This window comes from Eurytemora carolleeae, unplaced genomic scaffold (genome assembly GCF_000591075.1).
Source record: "Eurytemora carolleeae unplaced genomic scaffold, Eaff_2.0 scaffold1116, whole genome shotgun sequence".
NCBI classification, from domain to species: domain Eukaryota; kingdom Metazoa; phylum Arthropoda; class Copepoda; order Calanoida; family Temoridae; genus Eurytemora; species Eurytemora carolleeae.
Genome location: NW_019397011.1, coordinates 18,220 through 39,529, shown reverse-complemented (window position 1 = coordinate 39,529; position 21,310 = coordinate 18,220). Strand labels below are relative to the sequence as shown.

Genomic DNA, 21,310 nt, shown 5'->3' with positions numbered 1-21,310 from the left:
AATATTAATGTAGAGCAAACTATAGAAGTCACAGCCTGCACTGCTTTCACTGCCTGACTGAAGGCTTGAATATGAATTACATCTGCCTGTATACCTGCATGAAAAAAATACTTACAGAAAATAATCTTAATTCTAGAAATTAGAACACTCTGTGAAATGGTTCAATTTTTTACTTGAATTTTATTGCGGTGATTGACCAATTTTTCTTTTAAAACTTATTGTTTTATTAAACAATCTTTTTAATGAGATTGTAAGCACAAAGATGACAATGTCCGACCCACAACGGTACCATTGATAATGGTACAAAGACAAAGCTTTCAAAGGTATCGTTGTGAATCGGGCATTGAGGATTTCTTTAAAGTACGCAAACAATTCTTAGAAAAACATGTATTTTGACCCTCACATCCAGAATTAACCGTTATCTTAGTCCCAAATTTGTGGGTAACCCTTTCTATCGAAATTTAAGGTTTAACTTTGAAGTTTTTCCTTTTGCTAAATAATTAATCTTCATTATTGATGTTTTCTTATAATTTTTTAATTGATATGCATTGTATAATATGTATTTACAACTGTCAGTTTGTATAGTGCAAGATGGGGAGTTGTGGCTTTGTGGCTCAGAATGTGGCATTTTCGACAGTTATAGTCTGTTCTTCATGCATAGGCGGCCAGGTATCGGAGACGGCAGATTAAAAAACTGGCATATCATTGTCCCAGCATTCTTCTATCTATGTTTCTATTTTTCTTGTTTCTGACGAGAGAGAGGAGAAGAAATTGAGAAAGACCCCAAACTTCTTTGTTTTCCTGTTTTAAAGTGCATGCAGGTGCTCCCATGTTTTAATTTTGCACAGTGCTCCCCGGCTGTACATGGGCTCCGGATACTCAGAGCAGAGCACTGAATTTCTACGTCTGAACTATCCTGACGCCAGCTTACAACTGAATAAATTTATAAATACCTCCAGTATTTTTGTTATTATAAAACTATTGATTTGTGATACTTGGTAATTGGTAACACTAGCAATAGGTGACACTTATTCAACATAGATTCAGCCTGCTTAAAAACAGTCTCATTAATTTTTAACACTATCTCTGCTAGGGTACATGAAAACCAGGATATGCTGCAACATGGTTTTAGTAGAAGTAAATATTTCCCTTTGCTGTTATAGCGCCGATCTAAAGATTTATCTCTAATTGGATAATGAGCTAAATAGAAATCTTACTTATGCTTTTCTGTAGCTCTTTACATGTACATTTCAGCACCGTAAAGCACTTGTTGTTAGCTTTGGTTTTTAGAAGTAATTGGCAAAATTCTCAACAATTTTAGCTTGAGAGCGTGAGACCATTAAATCGCATTTTAGTAAATTTCTGCAGACATTTTCTCCTCAAACACTATCAAATTACACACAAAAAGTATCAATGGATATACAAAAATTAGAATTTTAAAAAATAGTTCTCCATTTTGATTTTTTGCCTTGCTTATAGGTTATTCAACCCTATAGGTTATTGTTAAAAAATGTTAAGTAGAGTTTAAATTGTCAAAACACTGAAATATATCTTTTTTATCATTAATTCTTTGTTAAACAATAAAAGGATGAAATAAAAAAAAACAAAATATATTTCCTAAAGAAGTAAATTAAGTTTCAGATTAGGGGCTTTTAACGGCTAAAACAACTGTATTTATTAAGAAGTTAAAATATTTCGTCAGAAGAAAATTTTTATTATATACTTTGCATTCTTAGGTATAATATATACGTTGCATACTTTCACAAAATTCAAAAATGGCTGTCTTGAATGGATTTGATGATAAAAATATAAAAAGGCATATTGATCTTTTGAAATTCATTGATATGCGTTTCAAAATTTTTCATTTTGACTTTTACTAGGGTTTTTTCTTCTCATTTTTTATCGATAAAACCTTTTCGAGGCAGCTTTTTTTGTTCTTTTGTAAAAATTCCATTTAAAAAACATGATTTAATAATACCAGTGGAAGGATGTTTTGTCAAATGAATTCCGAAAATTCTTAAATCTGAATCTGATGTATTACTTTGCTTATCGGTTTTTCGTTTGAACCACATTAAAGCGACTGAACCGATCGGGCCCAATTTTAATATGGCAACTCACTAACCCCAGGGCATGTCTATGGATGGTAAAATTTGAACAAAAACCACCAAATTTAAACTGAAAATTTCGCGAAAACTTTTACAATAACGCAGAAAATATGACAACGTTATAACGCTATATATTTCTACTATAAAAGAAGTGGCGCTTTGCTCATCATTTTTAATAGAATTTCTAACTATTTTATCGGCTGAAAGAAAGTCAGTCATAATAATAAAAAAATAATAAAACTAATTAATATTAAAGTTTGCTTTTATTAAACTTTTCCACATCTTATCCTAAAAACAATTCAACAACGACTGTTACAACACGTTTGTTTTTGCAACATTTTTGGGTCGTTTTTTGCGTATATTCTCTGTCAGGGTCAAAATTTAACATTGTGTAAAAAAGCAAATATTTAGAATAAAACATTTGCTCTGTTTACACTTACATTTTAACTCTTAAAAGAAAATCTGTGCAAAAAAAAACAAAAAAAAACATCCTAATTTAAGTTATAAAAACGTATTGATTTAGGAAAAATATCTAATATCCATGTTTTCTTATTGACTATAGTTAGACTATGACATCTTCCTTTCGCTTCGTTTAAAGTAATATTTACACTATGTGATATATAATTTATGCACACTAGGCTTACAGGGCGCTTCGCGCTCAATTGTAAACATGTTCTTTTAGTTATACAGTGTAAAATATATTTTTTTTTAAATCCACGGATTTAAAAAAAGAAATTGACAATCAAATTTTGTTGGTTTGGATTCCCCCCCCCCCCCCCCAGGGGGAGGGGAGGAGACCCAAGAATCCCAAAGTGGGAAAATTGGAATACAGTAAAATAGTTTCAAAAGATAATTGGCGGAGCGCGCCATTTATTTTCAAATTTCACCTTATTATTTCCCTTTGATTTAAAATCGCCCCCCCCCCTTATTTCTCTTATCTATACAGCTACTTGAGAAACAATTATATAACTATAGGCATAATGCAAGTGTTTGGCAGGTCTTCCTGCAATCCCAATGAAGGCCAGGGGGTAGACTACATTAGGGGAGGAGTGGTGGGGGAGATTAAAGAGGACTGAGGACTAATGATAGTCTCCAGGAGACTAATCAGGACTTCGAAGACTCAGAGAGTAATAGAGAAACATACAGTGGATACATAATAATAAAAAGTACTTGGGAATGCGTCGAAAAATAACCGATGACTGTTGTTTGTAATATTTGAATGATTTGTTTAGAATTAAATTGATTTGTTTACGATCCGAGTTGAAAGTTGCATCTTTCCGAATTTGTATGGGCGCTGCGTTCTTCGGTGTTAGTCGTTTTTAACAACTTTCTCCTTATAGACGCAACAGATAGAAGTAAGATTAGTAGCGATCAAAAGCGCTTTTTATCGCATTAAGCCTATACCCCATTTCATTTTTCGCGAACACTCCCTTTAAGTAATTGAATTTTAAATCCCCCTTTGTACGCCCCTTCGGTGACTGTGCATTAAATACTAACTGTTCTCTCATCATCTGAAAAAAAACTATAAAAAACAGTTTATTTGAGACAACATATATAAATATACATAAATATACATTTAATAATATTGGAATTAGTCTCTTTTATTATTAATATTTGTCTTTCCACATAAAGCTGTGATTTCTTATTTGATTTCTTGATAAGTTGAAATAATTTTGATTTCTTTTAAAAATTGCATTTACAAAATTTTCTCCTGAACTGCTGGTAGATTAGGAAAGTTTGTTTGACTGTTAAGATTGAATCATAAAGTTTTTGATGGAGAAAAATCTTTAGAAAACCTTAACAGGATTGATTTTGGAACTTTTGTGTACAATTACGCTAAGGATATCAAAAGACCGACATCAAGCACTGATCCCGATATTCAGATAAGTGTCCAGAGCCTGGAACTTTAGAATGATGGATGTCAGGATTAATGCTCTGTTTTTGCTAATCTCGCGACTAACATAATCTCGAGATTAGGTTAGTCTTGAGATTAAATATTTAGATCAACAAAATGGATTCTAAGGATGCCAGATTGGTTCGTTTTCTTGACTGGAAGGGCCTCCACTTAATTTCTCACCCATTTATTTATTACTACAGTTTAGTTAAAATTGGTTACAAAAGAATCTCAAACCTGTTATTAAATATTTTTATTCACCGATTAATTTACAAAATGGCCGACAACAAACTCTTTATTTGTTAGAAATTGCGGATTTCTCTCATGGGATAGAATTTATTTTCAAGGCTGTCATTGGTCAATACAATTATATGTACAACTATATTTCTGCACTCTCATTGGAGAAAATTATGTCCGGATAAAAAGAGAAAAAGAGTGGATTAAGAAAAAAATTTTAAGTTTCCACAGTGGATATTCAGATTAAGTAGTTGGGATTAAAGGTTATCCATTCTAAAGTTCCCAGCTCTGGTCATTTCTAAACTGTCGTAAAATAGTTATAATGTATCTGATTGTTTCTAATAATCTTACTGAAGAAACAATTTTCGAAAATATAAGATTTAAAAAATTGTATTCTTAAAAAAATTAGATTTAGATTACAATAAATACAAAAAGAAATTACAATATTTCTTCTTTCAAGCTTTTGATATTTTCAAAACAAGCTTTTGTGCACATAATAAAAAATAGTTTTAAAACTATTATTTATTATTTGTTGATCGGTTTTTTTTGGTCAATTATGAGAAATTATAGTTATTATTCTTATAATGTAATTAAGACTTATTACAGGTAACACCGTATAACACGTATACAAATTTTACAACATAAAATTTGGTTTTTAATATATACGTAAAGGATTTTTAGAAATTATTTTTTACATTTTTACGTCGTTCAACACTATTACAAAACATGATGATTTGCAGGAAGGAATTGAGTTTTTGTTAATCCCAATATCAGTATTGTTTGATAAAAAAAATCTAAGTTTGAAATCAAAGCTTAATACCAACAGGTTGCAAAGATATAGGGATTAGAAAATCAAAAAATCAATTCATTTAATCTGCGCGTGTATATCTATACATATAACATATTTAAAATATCTCATTAAAGAAAATTAGATAAAATAAGTTGTAATAATATTATAAACACTTTTTTATTGAAAAGAAATGAATTGGGAAGCAGCAACTTTATTAATCATATAAAGAATTCTTTCTTATCATCAAGCATAGATAAAACATCCAAGTTGTTTACTTAAAAAATAGGTTATTTACTATTGTTGTTTCTCTAATTGACTTGCAGATATCTGCTCCATAAACAAAAGAGGAAATTGTTAGAATGAAACACTTTTAAGCTAGATTTTCACTCATTTAATCAGATAAAGGTGAATCGGACATTTCCATTTTAAAATAAAGGATCACAAGTTTCTTTAACTGTTCATTGTTTATATCCAAAGTTTTTACATAATCTTAACACGGGCAGCCGTAGTAAAGTTGAATCTTCGAGCCGGGTCAACCTTTCTGGTCCCAGTTTGTACTGTATCTAGCTCTATGGACAGGACTAACCGGTGCAATAAGGTTGACGCGGTCAGACTTTATGCTTTACATAGGTTTAATTTACTTTTACTAAATATTATTATTATATTGTCTATATAGTTATATTGACAATATAATAGTTTATCATGATTATTCATTTTATTATGACGGATCACAAAATAAATCAATTTATCTTTAAAATTACATCATTATTACAATCAAGAAAAAGGTAGGAAGCATCTCATAGTTAAATCTTTGTAAACATGATGATACATGGCAGCCTTTTAATTATTATAATTTTATGTACCACGTATGTACAATGTACATACAACTTAAGTATTGCTTGACAAAAAAGTTTTAGTTTTAAATCAAAGGAATGAGTTATTGTCACAAAAACTCTAATTTTCTAGTTCCTATATCTTTGCAACGCAATGTTGTAGACCTTTTTTATTTCAAACTATGAGTTATGTTAAATCAAATAATTTAAGTTTGAAATATCAAAGCTATCAATACCAGGTTGGAAACATACAGGGATTAGAAAATTTGAGTTTGTGACAAAAACTTAATTTCAATGATGTAATTAGTGTTGATCATGATCAATGTATGCTTATGGTTTAAACGATATGTTACAAATATGAAAATACTTTATTCAATTTTTAGAGAAATTTATTCCCGCATTTTCATAATCTTTTTCGTTCCGAGGCAAATAAGTAATAAGCAAAGACCAACTGTATTGTGTTATCATTTGGGAAATAATCTTTTTTGTTCTTGATTAAAAATCTTGAATTTAAACCTTAAACAAACGAAAAAAAAGTAAAAATCCCGGCCAAAAAAAACATATTGTCCCGCCTGATAACACAAGACAGTTGCATAAATAAATATTCTGTGTTAAAAACTGTATCTAAAAAAACATATATTTTGTAACTCGATCAGGATCTAATTATAATTTAAACTTGTAATTTCAAAAAAGCTAGTTAACAATAAAATTTAAATAAAATAGACGTCTCTATTGTACTGATATTATCGTCTACCAACGTAAATCAATAAAAATCATAAATCTTTAAATGTTGATTATTGATGAGTATTTAAAGCCATTCTGATTGCTTTCATGGGCTCACAGATATACAGGGTTTATACTCGTTTATACTTGAGTAGGGATTTTTAAATGATAAAGCAAAATTGTTCAGAATTGGACACAAAAAAAATCATAAAATTAAACTGTCCAATGATTTGATTAAGAGTTTCACACATTAGCATTAAACTAATCAATCAATCAATCAATCAAATAATCAATCAATCAGCCGTTTAGGAACACCCTATGATCCCATCGAAATCCCATCATGACTGCACTAAGTTGGGATTGAAATAAGGATTTATTATTTGCAGATGAAGCTGTTAAGGTCTTTTGAAAAATTCGTTTTTTAACAATCGATCAAATTTCGGCTACACTAAGTTTATGTTTGTCTGAAGCGTTCTAAATTGAGAACCCCGAAAGATTAAAATGTTTTTTGTTTTTTAAATATGGTATCCTAATATAAATGTTGTGTACAGCCAATATGTAATTCTACAGTCGTTAAATTCTTATTTCTTGAAATGGTCATAATGCGTGTTCGAGAAATAGAAATATAAACCAAATCTGTTTTAACCAATAGCATCCAAATTTAAATAATTTAGAATTTTGTTCCCATGACTAATGTAATGAACGATTTCATGATCCATTCTTTCTGAACAACTTTGGAATGAAAAAAAATATTTAAAAAATATTTAGCACAAAGATACAGACAGCTATGAATATTTTGCACCAATATACAAGCCCATGCTTGAAGTAATGCAAAGCCTTTGCACCTTTTTAGCTATATAAAGCTCTTGTATTTTGTTCCAGCTTAAAAGGAGTAAATGGCAAAATTCTGAACGAATTTGTCTGTGCTAGATCAAGAATCTGTGTAAATAATTTATAACAAATCCATGTTTCTACTTTAGATATTCAAAAACAACAGTTAATTTATATATAAACTTTACATTATAACATTATTAAAATAACACAAAACAACATTGTCTGGTATTTTACCCAAGCAATGGCAAACAAGCTACGAATGGCAACTTCAATATCTTCATTGATAAATGTTTATAAGAAATGTCAATATTAAAAAAGGGATTGGTGTGAAACTTTTTGTTAAGTAATGATCAATTCCACAATTTAACATACAATATATTATCAATGATCTATTTCTCGAGAAGACGACCTGTAATACAAAGGTCAGCGTTTATAACAATACAATTGAAGAATACTATTTAAGTTTTGTTTTCTAGCAAGTTTCTTTTAACTCACAAGTTTACAAAAAAAAACAGTATAAGTTGTTAATTAATGATTATGTGTCACAATGATGTATGAAAGCTTGATAGAAATAAAAAAATTTAAATTGAAGTTCGTCTTCATTGCATTGATATAAACGCGCGTCGACAAAAGAAAGACGACTGATCTTAAATAGTCCAGAGCCCGCGATTTAAAATTTTTGGATTGAGTCGTATAATTCCTTAAACCCGACTTTAAGACCCGATCTTCGACCCAACTCTGACGACAGCTTGTGTCACGTGATTGACAGCTGCAAGATATTCGGCTCGACTTAAGGACTTGGTTGGTTACATTGGAGAATAAGGCTCAATGTTGAGTCTTGTTCTCATCAAAACCTGGAATGCGCCAATTCCTACCATAAAAATTCGCCAAATAGAATATTAAACCGGTTTTTTGAACTCAATTCTGTTAAAAATAAGATGCAGCTTGAATCCGAAAGCTCAAGCCGTAAATAAGGCCCAACGACAGCTAAGACACAAGCCGTATTTTACCGAATTTGTTAAATCGCGGGATCAGTGAACATGAAAAATATTAACTATTCAGTGTGCACTTAACATATTAACTTTCAAGCTACTAGTTAAATGATTTGTTTTAGAACAACATCAAATACATTTATATTGTTTTCCGATTTTACAGTTTTATGGATACCACTGTATCATATTTAGTGAAGCACACTGAGTCTTTCATTTTTCGAAAACTCATACGGTCTTTAGGTCAATTGTACAAAACGTGGTTCGTTTTAAGATAAAATGTATGTTTTATGTTTTGAAATCACTTCCTAATTTAAATGTCTTGTTGTGTTTTTTTGTGATTTTTTGTGTTTTTGATATTTCTGTTTTATAATGATTTTTTTCCAGACGGTTGTTGTTGAAAATTAGTTGGAGAAAATCAAACAAGATGTGCAGTGCTGCTTGATAAATCAACAGATTGATCAGCAAGTCTAATTTGTTTGCAAGTGTTCAACCGGTCTATTGTCTGGTTTAGTTATTGTTCAACCTGTCTAACTTATCGAAGATCCTGGTCACTTGTCCTAAAATGTTGGAATACAAATTTCCTTGTTGCTATCCAATATTACAGGGAGAGTGGGATTCATGTTGTGTGCAATGCCCCGGAAAATTCCAAAACAGAGAGAGGGGGATTGAATTTTGAAGATCCAGAAAAATAATTAAATTAGTATTTATTTAGGGTTAGGTTAGGTTAAGGCACTTTCTGGGCCGAGCGCTGCGGCTAGGACAGGCTAGGGGGCCGACCGCTGCGGCCACGGTTAGGTTAAGTTATGACACTTTCTGGGCCGAGCGCTGCGGCTAGGACAGGCTAGGGGGCCGACCGCTGCGGCCACATGTCTTACATTTAAGACCCCACCAGCTGCCATTCTCTACGCAGGCATCCCACAGATATTATTTTTCTGGATCTACAAAATTCAATCCCCCTTTCTCTGTTTTGGAATTTTCCGGGGCAGTGCACACAACATGAATCCCACTCTGCCAATATTACATGGGGGATTTATTGGTATTTTATTCATAAAATTCTAAAATTTCAAATGTCAATCATTTAAAATAATTAAAAACATAAAATTAAACTTTAAAGGAAATGATATAATACGATTCAGTGCTAAAAAAGTATTCCTTGTTCCAAAAGTTCAATGTGTTAGCCCTTGGATTATATTCTTGAATAGAATATACCTGATAAATGTTGTTCCAGTTCCATGGAAGGATGGCTGGGATCTTTCACCTGCATCCTCCTAGACATCTTGGAGGTAATAAAGGTCATTCAGGTCATATAAAGGTCATACAAGTTAAATAGGACATATGTAGATATAACACATATAATAAAGGACATATGCATATGTCACAGGTCATTTAAAGAGGTCAAAGAGGTCATAAAGGTCAAAGAGGATATATAGGTCATTGAGGTCATAGGGGTCATAAATTTTATAGAGGTCATAAGGTTATAAAAGTCATAAAGGTAATAAAGGACATAAAGGTCATAGAGGACATAAAGGGCATATAGGTTATAAAGCTTATAGAGGTCATACAGTGTATAGAGGTCATAAGGACATAAAGGACATAAAGGTAGGGATGGATCTTTTCCACTTTTTTTGGAAAACAATTTTTTCAATTTGAAAACAACGAAGAAAAAACGAAAAACGTAACGATCGTTTTTGAAAACAATCGTTTTTTTAAATATCGTTTTTAAAAAAGATCGTTTTTGAAAAGAAAATACATTTTTTTGTCGGAATAGCCGATGTCAGAAAACATTCAGGTTATTTGTTTTGTTTTTAAAACACGATTGTTTTTCGTTTTTTGAAAGTTCAAAACGAAAGGTTCGTTTTCAAAACCGATCGTTTTTTTCCAAAAATGAAAAAAATAAGAACGAAACGAAAAACGAGGTCACAAAGGGCATATACGTCATACAGGGCATAGATGCCATACAGGGCATAGATCATGTAAAAAATATCGGGATATTCTATATTTCGTAAAATTTTCAGCACATTGTACATTATTGATAATCAATGTTTGTACATAAAAAAAAATTATTCATTTGAAGTGCGTTCTGAATGAATACGTAGCATATTTAGTTTATTTATGTGATATATATGACGTATATCTTAGATTGCGACAATTTCTGATTGTACTGTAATACGTAACATGATTCGCCTTAAATCATGAGATATTGATAACAACGTAGGAACTGTAATTACGTCTATTGAATTAACTTGTAACCTATAAACCTTAAATACAATTAGTTAGAATCAGAACTCTGCTTTGATTACAGTGTATTCGGGTTGAGATCATACCTTGTTTAAGGGAGGGATCGATTAAGGACTTGATAAATAGCCAATGCTTGTGTCCCTGTGTGGCATTTAGAGCCTGAGTAATAGCTAGATTGATAAGCTACGCTTGTGTCCCTTTGTGGCATGTAGAGCCTGAGTAATAGCTAGATTATTAAGCTACGCTTGTGTCCTTGTGTGGCATTTAGAGCCTGAGTAATAATAGCTAGATTGATAAGCTACGCTTGTGTCCCTGTGTGGCATTTAGAGCCTGAGTAATAATNTGAACTAGATAGGATGAAAGATGTTACCGCCATGCAATTTCTATTGGCTCAGAATAGACAACAAACACATGACTGAACCCTGATTGGACCAGGCGCTATCCGCGCTAATGGACTCAGAAATTCAGAAATTCAGAAATTATAACAAACAAATTATTCAAACAAATAAACAGATATCAATTACTGATTAATATACATATAAGATCCATATTCCTATTCTAGGTACAATTTTCTAAAATGAGTACACAGGACTATTTGGTAACCGCCAAAAAAGTTCTCTAAAAAATTTCCTATAATTTGGCACTAAAAAAGTCCTTGAAATAAAAAATCTCTGGAAATAAAGTCCTTTCATTATGTGACTTTATTTTCTAGAACTTTTTTATACAAAAAAGTGTCCGGGAAAAAAATCCTCTTATGGTGGAAAATGCATGGGAACAAAGGATGTTTACATCCATGGAAGAAAGGGTCTTAAAACACACATAGATTTATTCAATATGCATATGCATACAAGAAGAGTCCTTCTTATGAAAACGTCTAAGAATTGACATCATTTTCCCAAGGCTTTTTCTTCAGGACTTTAATTCCTGTGATCGTATTTCCTGATACGTTATTGGTAGCCCCCTTATTATTTTAGAGAAAAAAAGTCCCAGGAATCAAAACTTAGGACTTTTTTAAAGAGATAATCTTTTTTCATGAGACATTCTTACATAGATTCGTATTATTCCTATATATTCTTACATAGATTCGTATTATTCCTATATATTCTTACATAGATTCGTATTATTCCTATAAATTCCTATATATTCTTACATAGATTCGTATTATTCCTATATATTCTTACATAGATTCGTATTATTCCTATATATTCCTATATATTCTTACATAGATTCGTATTATTCCTATATATTCCTATATATTCCTATATATTCTTATACATTCCTATATATTCCTATATGTTCCTATATATTTCTATAAATTCCTATATACCTGGAGTTCAAATGATTGATCATTCCAAGCTTCACTTCTTCTTATTACACTACAAACATTACGGCTGTTGCTCTGTGTACTGGGAGAGAAACAGGAGAAGATCATCTGTCGTACACTTCGGCACATCAAACTGAAACATGAACAGTACAACACTTCGGCAAATCAAACTAGAAACATGTACAGTACAACACTTCGGTACATAAACTAGAAACATGTACAGTACAACACTTCGGCACATCAAACTAGAAACATGTACTGCAGTACAACACTTGAGCACAACAAACTAGAAACATGTACAGTACAACACTTGAGCACATCAAAATAGAAACATTTACAGTACAACACTTCGGCACATCAAACTAGAAACATGTACAGTACAACACTTCAGCGCACAACAATCTAGAAACATGTACAGTACAACACTTCGGCACATCAAACTAGAAACATGTACAGTACAACACTTCGGCACATCAAATTAGAAACATGTACAGTACAGCACTTCGGCACATCAAACTAGAAACATGTACAGTACAACACTTCGGCACATCAAATTAGAAACATGTAAAGTACAACACTTAGGCACATCAAATTAGAAACATGTACAGTACAACACTTCGGCACATCAAACTAGAAACATTTAAAGTACAACACTTCGGCACATCAAACTAGAAACATGTACAGTACAACACTTCAGCGCACAATAAACTAGAAATATGTACAGTACAACACTTTGGCACATCAAACTAGAAACATGTAAGTACAGTACAACACTTGAGCACATCAAACTAGAAACATGTACAGTACAAAACTTCAGCACATCAAACTAGAAACATGTACTGCAGTACATCACTTGAGCACATTAAACTAGAAACATGTACAGTACAACACTTCGGCACATCAAACTAGAAACATGTACAGTACAAAACTTCGGCACATCAAACTAGAAACATGTACAGTACAAAACTTCGGCACATCAAACTAGAAACATGTACAGTACAAAACTTCGGCACATCAAACTAGAAACATGTACAGTACAACACTTCGGCACATCAAACTAGAAACATGTACAGTACAAAACTTCGGCACATCAAACTAGAAACATGTACATACAGTACAACACTTGATCACAACAAACTAGAAACATGTACAGTACAACACTTGAGCACATCAAACTAGAAACATGTACAGTACAACACTTCGGCGCACAACAAACTAGAAATATGTACAGTACAACACTTTGGCACATCAAACTAGAAACATTAACAGTGAAAAATATAGAACATTATATTAAAAACATGTACAGTACAGTCAATAAATGTTTAAAAGGTACAAATGTGAGCCATGAATAAAACTTTTCTATTGAAGGGTTACAATAAAGATATGCTGAGAAATCATCTAACAACGATCAATCAGGCATGAAATTAAAATAAAAGAATTTAACAACTTTGAAATTAAACTCAAGATTGAAGATTCTACGAAATGATAACTTCTTCATTTGAGAAGAAATGAAAATATTTCTTGAAAATAAAGGACTTTATTTGAAATCTTTTAAAAAAATGTTAAAACCTTGTTCGTTTTATTTTTTGGAAATTACGTTTCGAAAGTTACATCAAGAATAGAATTTGGGATTTTTGATTTAGGTTAATTTTTTTTAAATTTGAATTTGTGGATATCAAATCAAAAAACAAACATTTTATTGAATTTCTTTACAATAAAAAAGTCGTAAGAATATTTTACATTTCACACTTTTTTTGACGCAATTCATATTTTTTGAGACACTTTTTCCTAGACTTAATTCACATTTTCTTTAGACACAATTCACATTTTCTTCAGACGCAATTCACATTTTCAGAAGACACAATTTACATTTTGTTTTGACACAATTTACATTTCATTACACAAAATTTACATTAACCTAGACACAGTTCACAGTTTTTTAGACACAATTCACATTTCATTTAGACTTGATTCACATTTTCTTTAGACACATTTCACATTTTCTTTAGACGCAATTCACATTTTATTTTGACACAATTCACATTTTCCTAGACACAAATCACATTCACATTTTCTTTAGACACAATTCACATTTTCTTTAGACACAATTTACATTTGTTTTGACACAATTCACATTTCATTACACACGATTCACATTTTCCTAGACAAAGTTCACAGTTGTTTTTAGACACAATTCACATTTCCTAGACACAATTCGCATTTCTTTGGAAACACTTCACACTTCTTTTGACACAATTCACATCTGATCATAAAAAAATCACAATTCTTTCGACACAACTTGAGTTTCATTGGACTCACAATAAACAAATATGAATAAAAGAGCCCTCAATCAGAAGCTGCAAATCAAGTAAATAGAAATATTCAAGTGATATTTTCATGTGATACCATTTTAATATCAATAAATTTAATATTCTTTAAATTTGTTCAAGATATATATAAATGACAATAACAGGCTTTTATGAAAAGTTGGTTTAAACTTAAATCTTTCGAAGAAGCTCAATTGTAGAATAATATGGAACTGACAAAAACTGTCACGTTGCAGAGAGAACCAGAAAAATTGGGAATAGGAAGACGACGGTTAAAGCAATCTTTGTGCGTATTTGATGTTCTTACAAAACAAAAATTGTTTTATTAGTAACTTAAAAATCCTATTTTTATGACAGCCTCAATTATGCCTTTCCAAAAAAAATATATAAAATCCAAGAAAGTGATTTCGTTGGAATATTTCGTTTACAGGGTGACCCACATAAAATGAGGATACACTAAAAGGCGATATTCAAGACAGAAGAGATATATGTTCATATTTATGTTAATACAGGGTGTCTCGATAAAAATGGAAAAAGATAGACGACTTGATTATCGTCTTTGATTTCCGTTAGTTGATAAATGACATAACGTGCATCAAAGAAATAATGAAAGTCTAATGAGGTTTCCAAAATGAGGTCTACCTTCTTTATTTCTTTGAAATTGACGGAGAAATTAAACAGTTGGACAGTTTTTTTTTGATAATTAATAAACTTGAATCTTGACATTACTTTCCTAATATCAATTTTAAAAGTAAAAAAATGAAAGAACACATTTTTGAAATCCCAGGAGTTTTAACTGTAATACTGCAAAATTATTTTACTAAATAATCACGCATGGAACAAAGACGATATTGTTGGGACATCTTGTTTTATATTAAAAGAATTCTAGTGTGTCGTCTCATGCGCTGTGGGTAGCACTGTATATTGTATATTCCTCACTCTACTACTTCCAGTTCATTTTCCAAAAACTTTTAAGGTTTTTGGACTTTAAAAGATTCCACAAAAAGTCGACAATTTCCAAAGATGTTTATTTTAAACATTTGCAAAAAATGAGCTAAATACAACTGTTTTAAAATTAAAGATTTTGGTTAGTTTTTTCCCCTTTTCATTTTCTTAAGATAAATTTGTTTACAGTTTTTAAATTTTGGATGTATTTAAGTATTTCTAATTAATACTTTTAATAAAAGCAATTATAATATTATTAATATCATACGCATGGGACCCAGCTTTTGCTTGAGTTTTCCCTATAAAAATCCACCCAATCAACTGATGTTAAACCGGACTAACAACTTTTCCTTGGTTCCTCAGAGTGTATCAATCAATATTAAATAAATATATAAATATTACATTAATAGTAAATTCTACCTATATTGTAAATAAGGATTGATCGGTTCCACTTTTTTAAAAAACGATTATTTTTTTTCGTTATTTAAAAAAGGTCGTTAACGAAGAACAATCTATAACGATCGTTAACGACCGTTCAGAATTTTTAAAGACCTTTAGAAAAGAAAATACATTTTTGGTCGGAAAAACCTTAGGTCAGAAAACATTAAGGTTATTTGTCTCGATAATGTTTAAAAAAACGATAGTTTTTTTTAGAAAAAAAAATTTGTTTTTAAAAACGATCGGCTTTTTGATCGTTTTTAAAAGCGATTAACAACCCTACCTGTATATGATTGGATTGAGCATAGCGTGAATAACCGGAAGTATTTTAGCGGAAGTAGAGAAGTAGTAGAACGGAGAGCCCAGGAAGAAGTCGGGCCTGGAGGGGAGGAGCCCAGAGTACCATTTTACCAGGTTTAGCAGAAACCTGAATTAAAGGGGCTGTAAGCATTATTTCAAGGGGTCCTTTTTTTCCTCTTTTTCCTCTTTTTCTGAAGAGAGACATGTCCGATTCACAGTAATATCCTTAAATGTCTTGTAACAGTGAAATAGATTATAATTGCTATTATTTTCAATTGTAATTTCTCTAACTAAATGATTTGCGGATTTCCGATACAGAAGCAATTTGGAGGATATTGTCAGAAACATTCGGCTTTGACGGACTTACTGGTCTCAGATGAGCTCAGATCGACCCGATGGACGCCTATTTAGATTTAACAAAAAATTCATAATAAAGAATGAAATGAAGAAAAAATTAGATTTTAAAGAGAGTGTTCGCGAAAAATGAAAGGGGGTATAGAACGTCGAATACTAATCTTACTTCTATCTGTTGCGTCTATAAGGAGAAAATGATTATACACGATTCGTGCTGAAGAGCGTAGCGTCCATGCAATAATTCACCTGTTAGTCAGATCGTTAATAATTCAATTTAATTTCAAACTAACCATCTAGATATTATGACCTAGTATTACAGAATTTAATTTGATGCATTCTTATATGATATAAAGTGATATTTCATAATATTTTCTATTTGTTTTAAATATGATGTACTTTAATTATGATGGGTTTTTATGGTGTTTCTCCCACATGGAGCCCCTGAAGCATCGAGAACAGAGACACAGCTAGCGGCCAAATAAACGTCGCTTAGATTATGAAACAAAGGAAAAATGTTATTAAATATTAAATATTTACAAATGCATCAAATTAAATTCGATGATTATAGGTTGTAATATCTGAATGATTAATTTTAAATTTAATTGAATTATTTACGATCTGAGTGGAATAATTTAATTTGTGATTTGTATGGACGCTACGTTCTACGGTATGAGTATAAACCGAGTATAAAACTATACCTGGGACACCAACAGAGTATAAACAGGAGTATAATCACCAAGAGCATCTAAAATATTTTTGGTTACCCGGTAGTTTGAATTATCTATTACATTTATATGTATCTATCTATCTTTTATATCTATGAATATCTATATACGTTGCTTGTATCTCCGTTTGTTTACAAAAAGCATCAAATCGGCTGAACCGATCGGGTCCAAATTTGTGTGGGACCTGACATGACATTGAGGAAGGTTTATGGATGGTCAAAAAAATTTACTATTAAAATTTTCGATTTTCCTAAATCTACGAAAATACAATAAATCCACGATTTTTTGTTCATGTTTGATAATTTAACACAGAGAAACACTTAAAAATTAAAATTAAAATCAAAGCCTATCTATAGTATATATAAATATTCTAAATTGAGTTGGTTCACTTAGAGAAACTTTTCGTCTCCAATAAACGTCGAACCGGCTGAACCTGTCGGGTCAAAATTTTACAAAATTTTATTTTTCATGTTAATTGTCAAAAATGTGAGAATAGCAAAAAATATTTTAAAAACACTATAGCTAAATTGAGAACACAGCTTTTACTCAAAACAAAAGTTTTTCTAAGTGAACCAACTCAATTTAGAATTGTTAAACCAAACTAAGAAATTTTTTTAATTTTGGGGAAAATCGGTCCAGGGGTTCAAGAGTTATGATCTGACCTACAAACAAACACCGTCCGTAACAACAGACACACAGTGGTTACTACTGTGTATATAAGGCCTTCATTATTTGAAGAAACGAGTAAATTTAAAATTCGAATTTCGAATTAGATTTAATTTCTTTCATTTCTTTTTGAAATCATCATCAATTGTTCAATTTCATGAATTTTACTTTTGATAAAAGACATCTCATTGCCGTAATTGACGGGGGGGGGGTCAACCGGACAGATGCCCCTTTATGATCTTATTTGAGGGCACCTCCCCCTCCCCACCAAAAGAAGGACCCAGTTAAGGCCCTGCAGGCTTCAACATCTGTCAGATGGATAACAAGAACAATATGGGCTCTCAAACTATTAATAAAAAAAGAAAAGTTCAAAAATTTAAAAGTAAGAGTTTCTTCAAACAGTGTAACTTGTAGGATTGAATTCAAAAACTTTATCATTTGAATTTGGAACTTTTCAAGTGAGAGGAAATCAAATTTGATATTGTCAAACTTCAATGTGTGTACTGTGTATTGTGTTGTAAACAAGATTACAAATCGTTCGAACGAGCTTGAAAAACGATAGCAAAGAACGATTTTATTGAATAAACGATTTTTCGGGACGAACGAAATAATTCGAACATTAACGATAATTTTGAGAACAAACAAAAACATTTTTTTGAACGATTGAAAAAAACGAACAAAATGGGTCGTTTTCGAAGATGAACGAACAACATAAATAAAACGAATGCGATTATCTTTAATTTTGTGTAAGTAGATTGAATCTAAAATTTCTAAATCGATCTACAAGAAAGAGATGCATACACTTAGCGGATGACTTATAATGTTTGGTGCTAAGAATTTTTAGTTTTTATGAAAACTCGTTTTATCGAACTTTTGAAAACATTTCCAAATTACGAAAAATTTAATTAAATTTATGAAAAAATGTTCGGATATTAACGTTATTTCGATCAAAATGTCCGCAATTTTAAAATAATTTTGGTTAAAAATATGTAAGTGAGAATAATTATATATTTTTTGTGAATTCTTTGTCCTTTTTTAAATTGTTCATTGTGCAAGTGACTAAAGAAAAGCTTAAAGACTGTACATATGTACACACAGATCTGCCGCTTTAGTAATTGTAAATTGGCGGTACAGTACAAACTATAGGACAGAAAATGTTAATTGGCACGGCTCGAATATTTAGATTCACATCAGTTTTGCGTGATATTTATCCAGGAAAGGAACTGAGTCTTTGTAATAATTTCCACAGGACACTATTTTTAGTTTGAAATTTTAAACATCAAAGTCCGGATACCCGAGTTTCAATAAAAAAATCTCGGTTTAAGGACGTGTTGGCGAAAAATGTAAGGGAGTGTGAGCTGAATCCGAATCAAATTGGTAACTGATATAGCCTCTGTATTTTTTTTAGCAATTATTCATAAATATCGAATTCTATTCTTGCCATTCGAGTGTATTTAACATATCAAAATATATATTTTTAGTTTTTAGTTTATAAATAGTTTAATCACTTCTCAATAGATTGAATTGGCTCACAACAGAAGGGGTTGAACTACGACAATATGGTTCAGCTACCTCTAAGTAATTTTTAAATTTGGTCTCTGTTACTTTTCTTGGCACGTCACGAATAAAAAAATCCGATTATAGTTGAAAATTTGCATCCAAACCTTGATTATTTGCTTCCGGCTCTGGTTTATTTTTTCGGTATTTCCGGCAGATGAACAGAGAACCTAAACAATTTTATGTTAAACTAGCTGAATTGAACAAAGTTCCAGTAGATGAACAGAGAACTTGAACAATGTCATGTTAAACTAGCTGAACTAAACAAAGTTCCAGTAGATGAACAGAGAACCTGAACAATGTTATGTTAAACTATATGTTAAACTAGCTGAACTGAACATAGTTCCAGTAGATGAACAGAGAACCTGAACAATTTTATGTTAAACTAAGTAAACTGAACATAGTTCCAGTAGATGAAGTAGATGAACAGAGAACCTGAACAATGTTATGTTAAACTAGCTGAACTGAACATAGTTCCAGTAGATGAACAGAGAACCTCAACAATGTTATGTTAAACTAGCTGAACTGAACATTGTTCCAGTAGTTGAACAGAGAACCTGAACAATGTTATGTTAAACTAAGTAAACTAAACATAGTTCCAGTATATGAACAGAGAACCTGAACAATGTTATGTTAAACTAGCTGAACTGAACATAGTTCCAGTAGATGAACAGAGAACCTGAACAATGTTATATTAAACTAGCTGAACTGAACATAGTGCTGTATCATCAGCAAAAGAATTGTAAAAAATGTCGATGCTTTAGGAAGGTCATTGATAAGAATTAAAAATAAAATTGGTCCTAAGATCGACCCTTGTGGTACACCACAAGAGATTTCTTTAAGTGAAGAGTCAACACCTCTGATTGAAGTAAATTTTTTTCTTCCATTTAAATCATTTTTAAAACCATAAGTTAGAAGTCCCACGAAATCCTTAGTGTTCAAGCTTGCTCAGTAGAATGTCAACATCACAGGTATCAAAAGCTTTAGTTAAATCTATAAAAATTCCCAGAGTATATTTGAATACAGATTCATTTAGTGCGTTGTATATTTTATCTAAGAAATGAATTAAGGGTTGAGTAGTGTTGTGATTTTCTTTGAAGTCATACTGATGTTCATAAAGTAGTTTTTCTAGAAGTTTTGAAAACGAAGAAAGCAAACCTATAGGCCTATAATTAGTAAAATTGTCCGTTTCCCCAGCCTTGAAGATTGGAACGATTTTTGCAGTTTTAAGAATGGTAGGAATAAACCCAGTTTTGAAAGATAAATTAAATAACATTGTTCAGTCAAGTAGATAGAGATTGAAAGAGTTGTATCTGGATTGATACAGACTGGAAGTACTGTTGGAGTAAGGCATTTTATTAATGATTCATGATCCTACCTACAGCAGTGCACCCGGGAGGATCAAATAATCATTTGGTAAAGAAATATTACATAACATTAAATTAGAATATATAACATTTGCTCGGAAACTACAATTCTTTTTTGTTGATTCTGAATTAAGAATTGAACACAATAGTTTTAAAAGTATGAAGGATTGAACAATTATTTCTGAAAACATATACATTACAATCTCTATACCTTGTGCTGAGTAATATGTGTGTTCAAAGACTAAATTTGAATAACTCATTTTTATATAACCATTATTACTATGATTATTATTATCATTATTATTATTTTTAATATTGTTCTTAATATTAATATTATAAATACTATTATTACCTTGCTCTGAATACTGATAGAACTGACGTTAGCCCGTGTTGGTTCATATCCTAAAAATAAAAAAGTTTTTGAAATTTTCAACTTTAAAAACTATGTATTTGCTTCATAAATATAACATTTAAGTCAAAAATATTAATGAAGCGAGAACCTGAAAATGCGGAAATGAAATGGAAGAAATGTATTTTTCAATTTTCAATTTAGAAAATGTTCAATTAAATTACAAAATTCAAAGTGCATAAATCATAATTACAAGAAAGAGCAGACGAAAAAAAAATCACTGCTTACAGGCTCTCTTCCCCCCCCCCCCCC

General features: G+C 31.2%; 1 protein-coding gene across 1 annotated transcript in view; it reads right to left on the bottom strand.

Annotated features, from left to right (window-relative positions):
* Positions 1-8,328: 8,328 nt before the first annotated feature.
* The window catches only part of LOC111711096 (cholecystokinin receptor type A), a 16,639-nt gene continuing 3,657 nt past the window's right edge, over positions 8,329-21,310 (bottom strand). The window contains exons 5-11 of the mRNA XM_023485348.1: positions 21,002-21,051; positions 19,390-19,452; positions 17,033-17,079; positions 15,964-16,107; positions 11,974-12,103; positions 9,618-9,676; positions 8,329-8,965 (exon numbers count right to left, since the gene is read on the bottom strand). Of these exons, the coding sequence (XP_023341116.1) occupies positions 8,941-8,965; positions 9,618-9,676; positions 11,974-12,103; positions 15,964-16,107; positions 17,033-17,079; positions 19,390-19,452; positions 21,002-21,051 (518 nt within the window). The 3' untranslated portion in view covers positions 8,329-8,940. The remainder of the gene's footprint in view (positions 8,966-9,617; positions 9,677-11,973; positions 12,104-15,963; positions 16,108-17,032; positions 17,080-19,389; positions 19,453-21,001; positions 21,052-21,310) is intronic.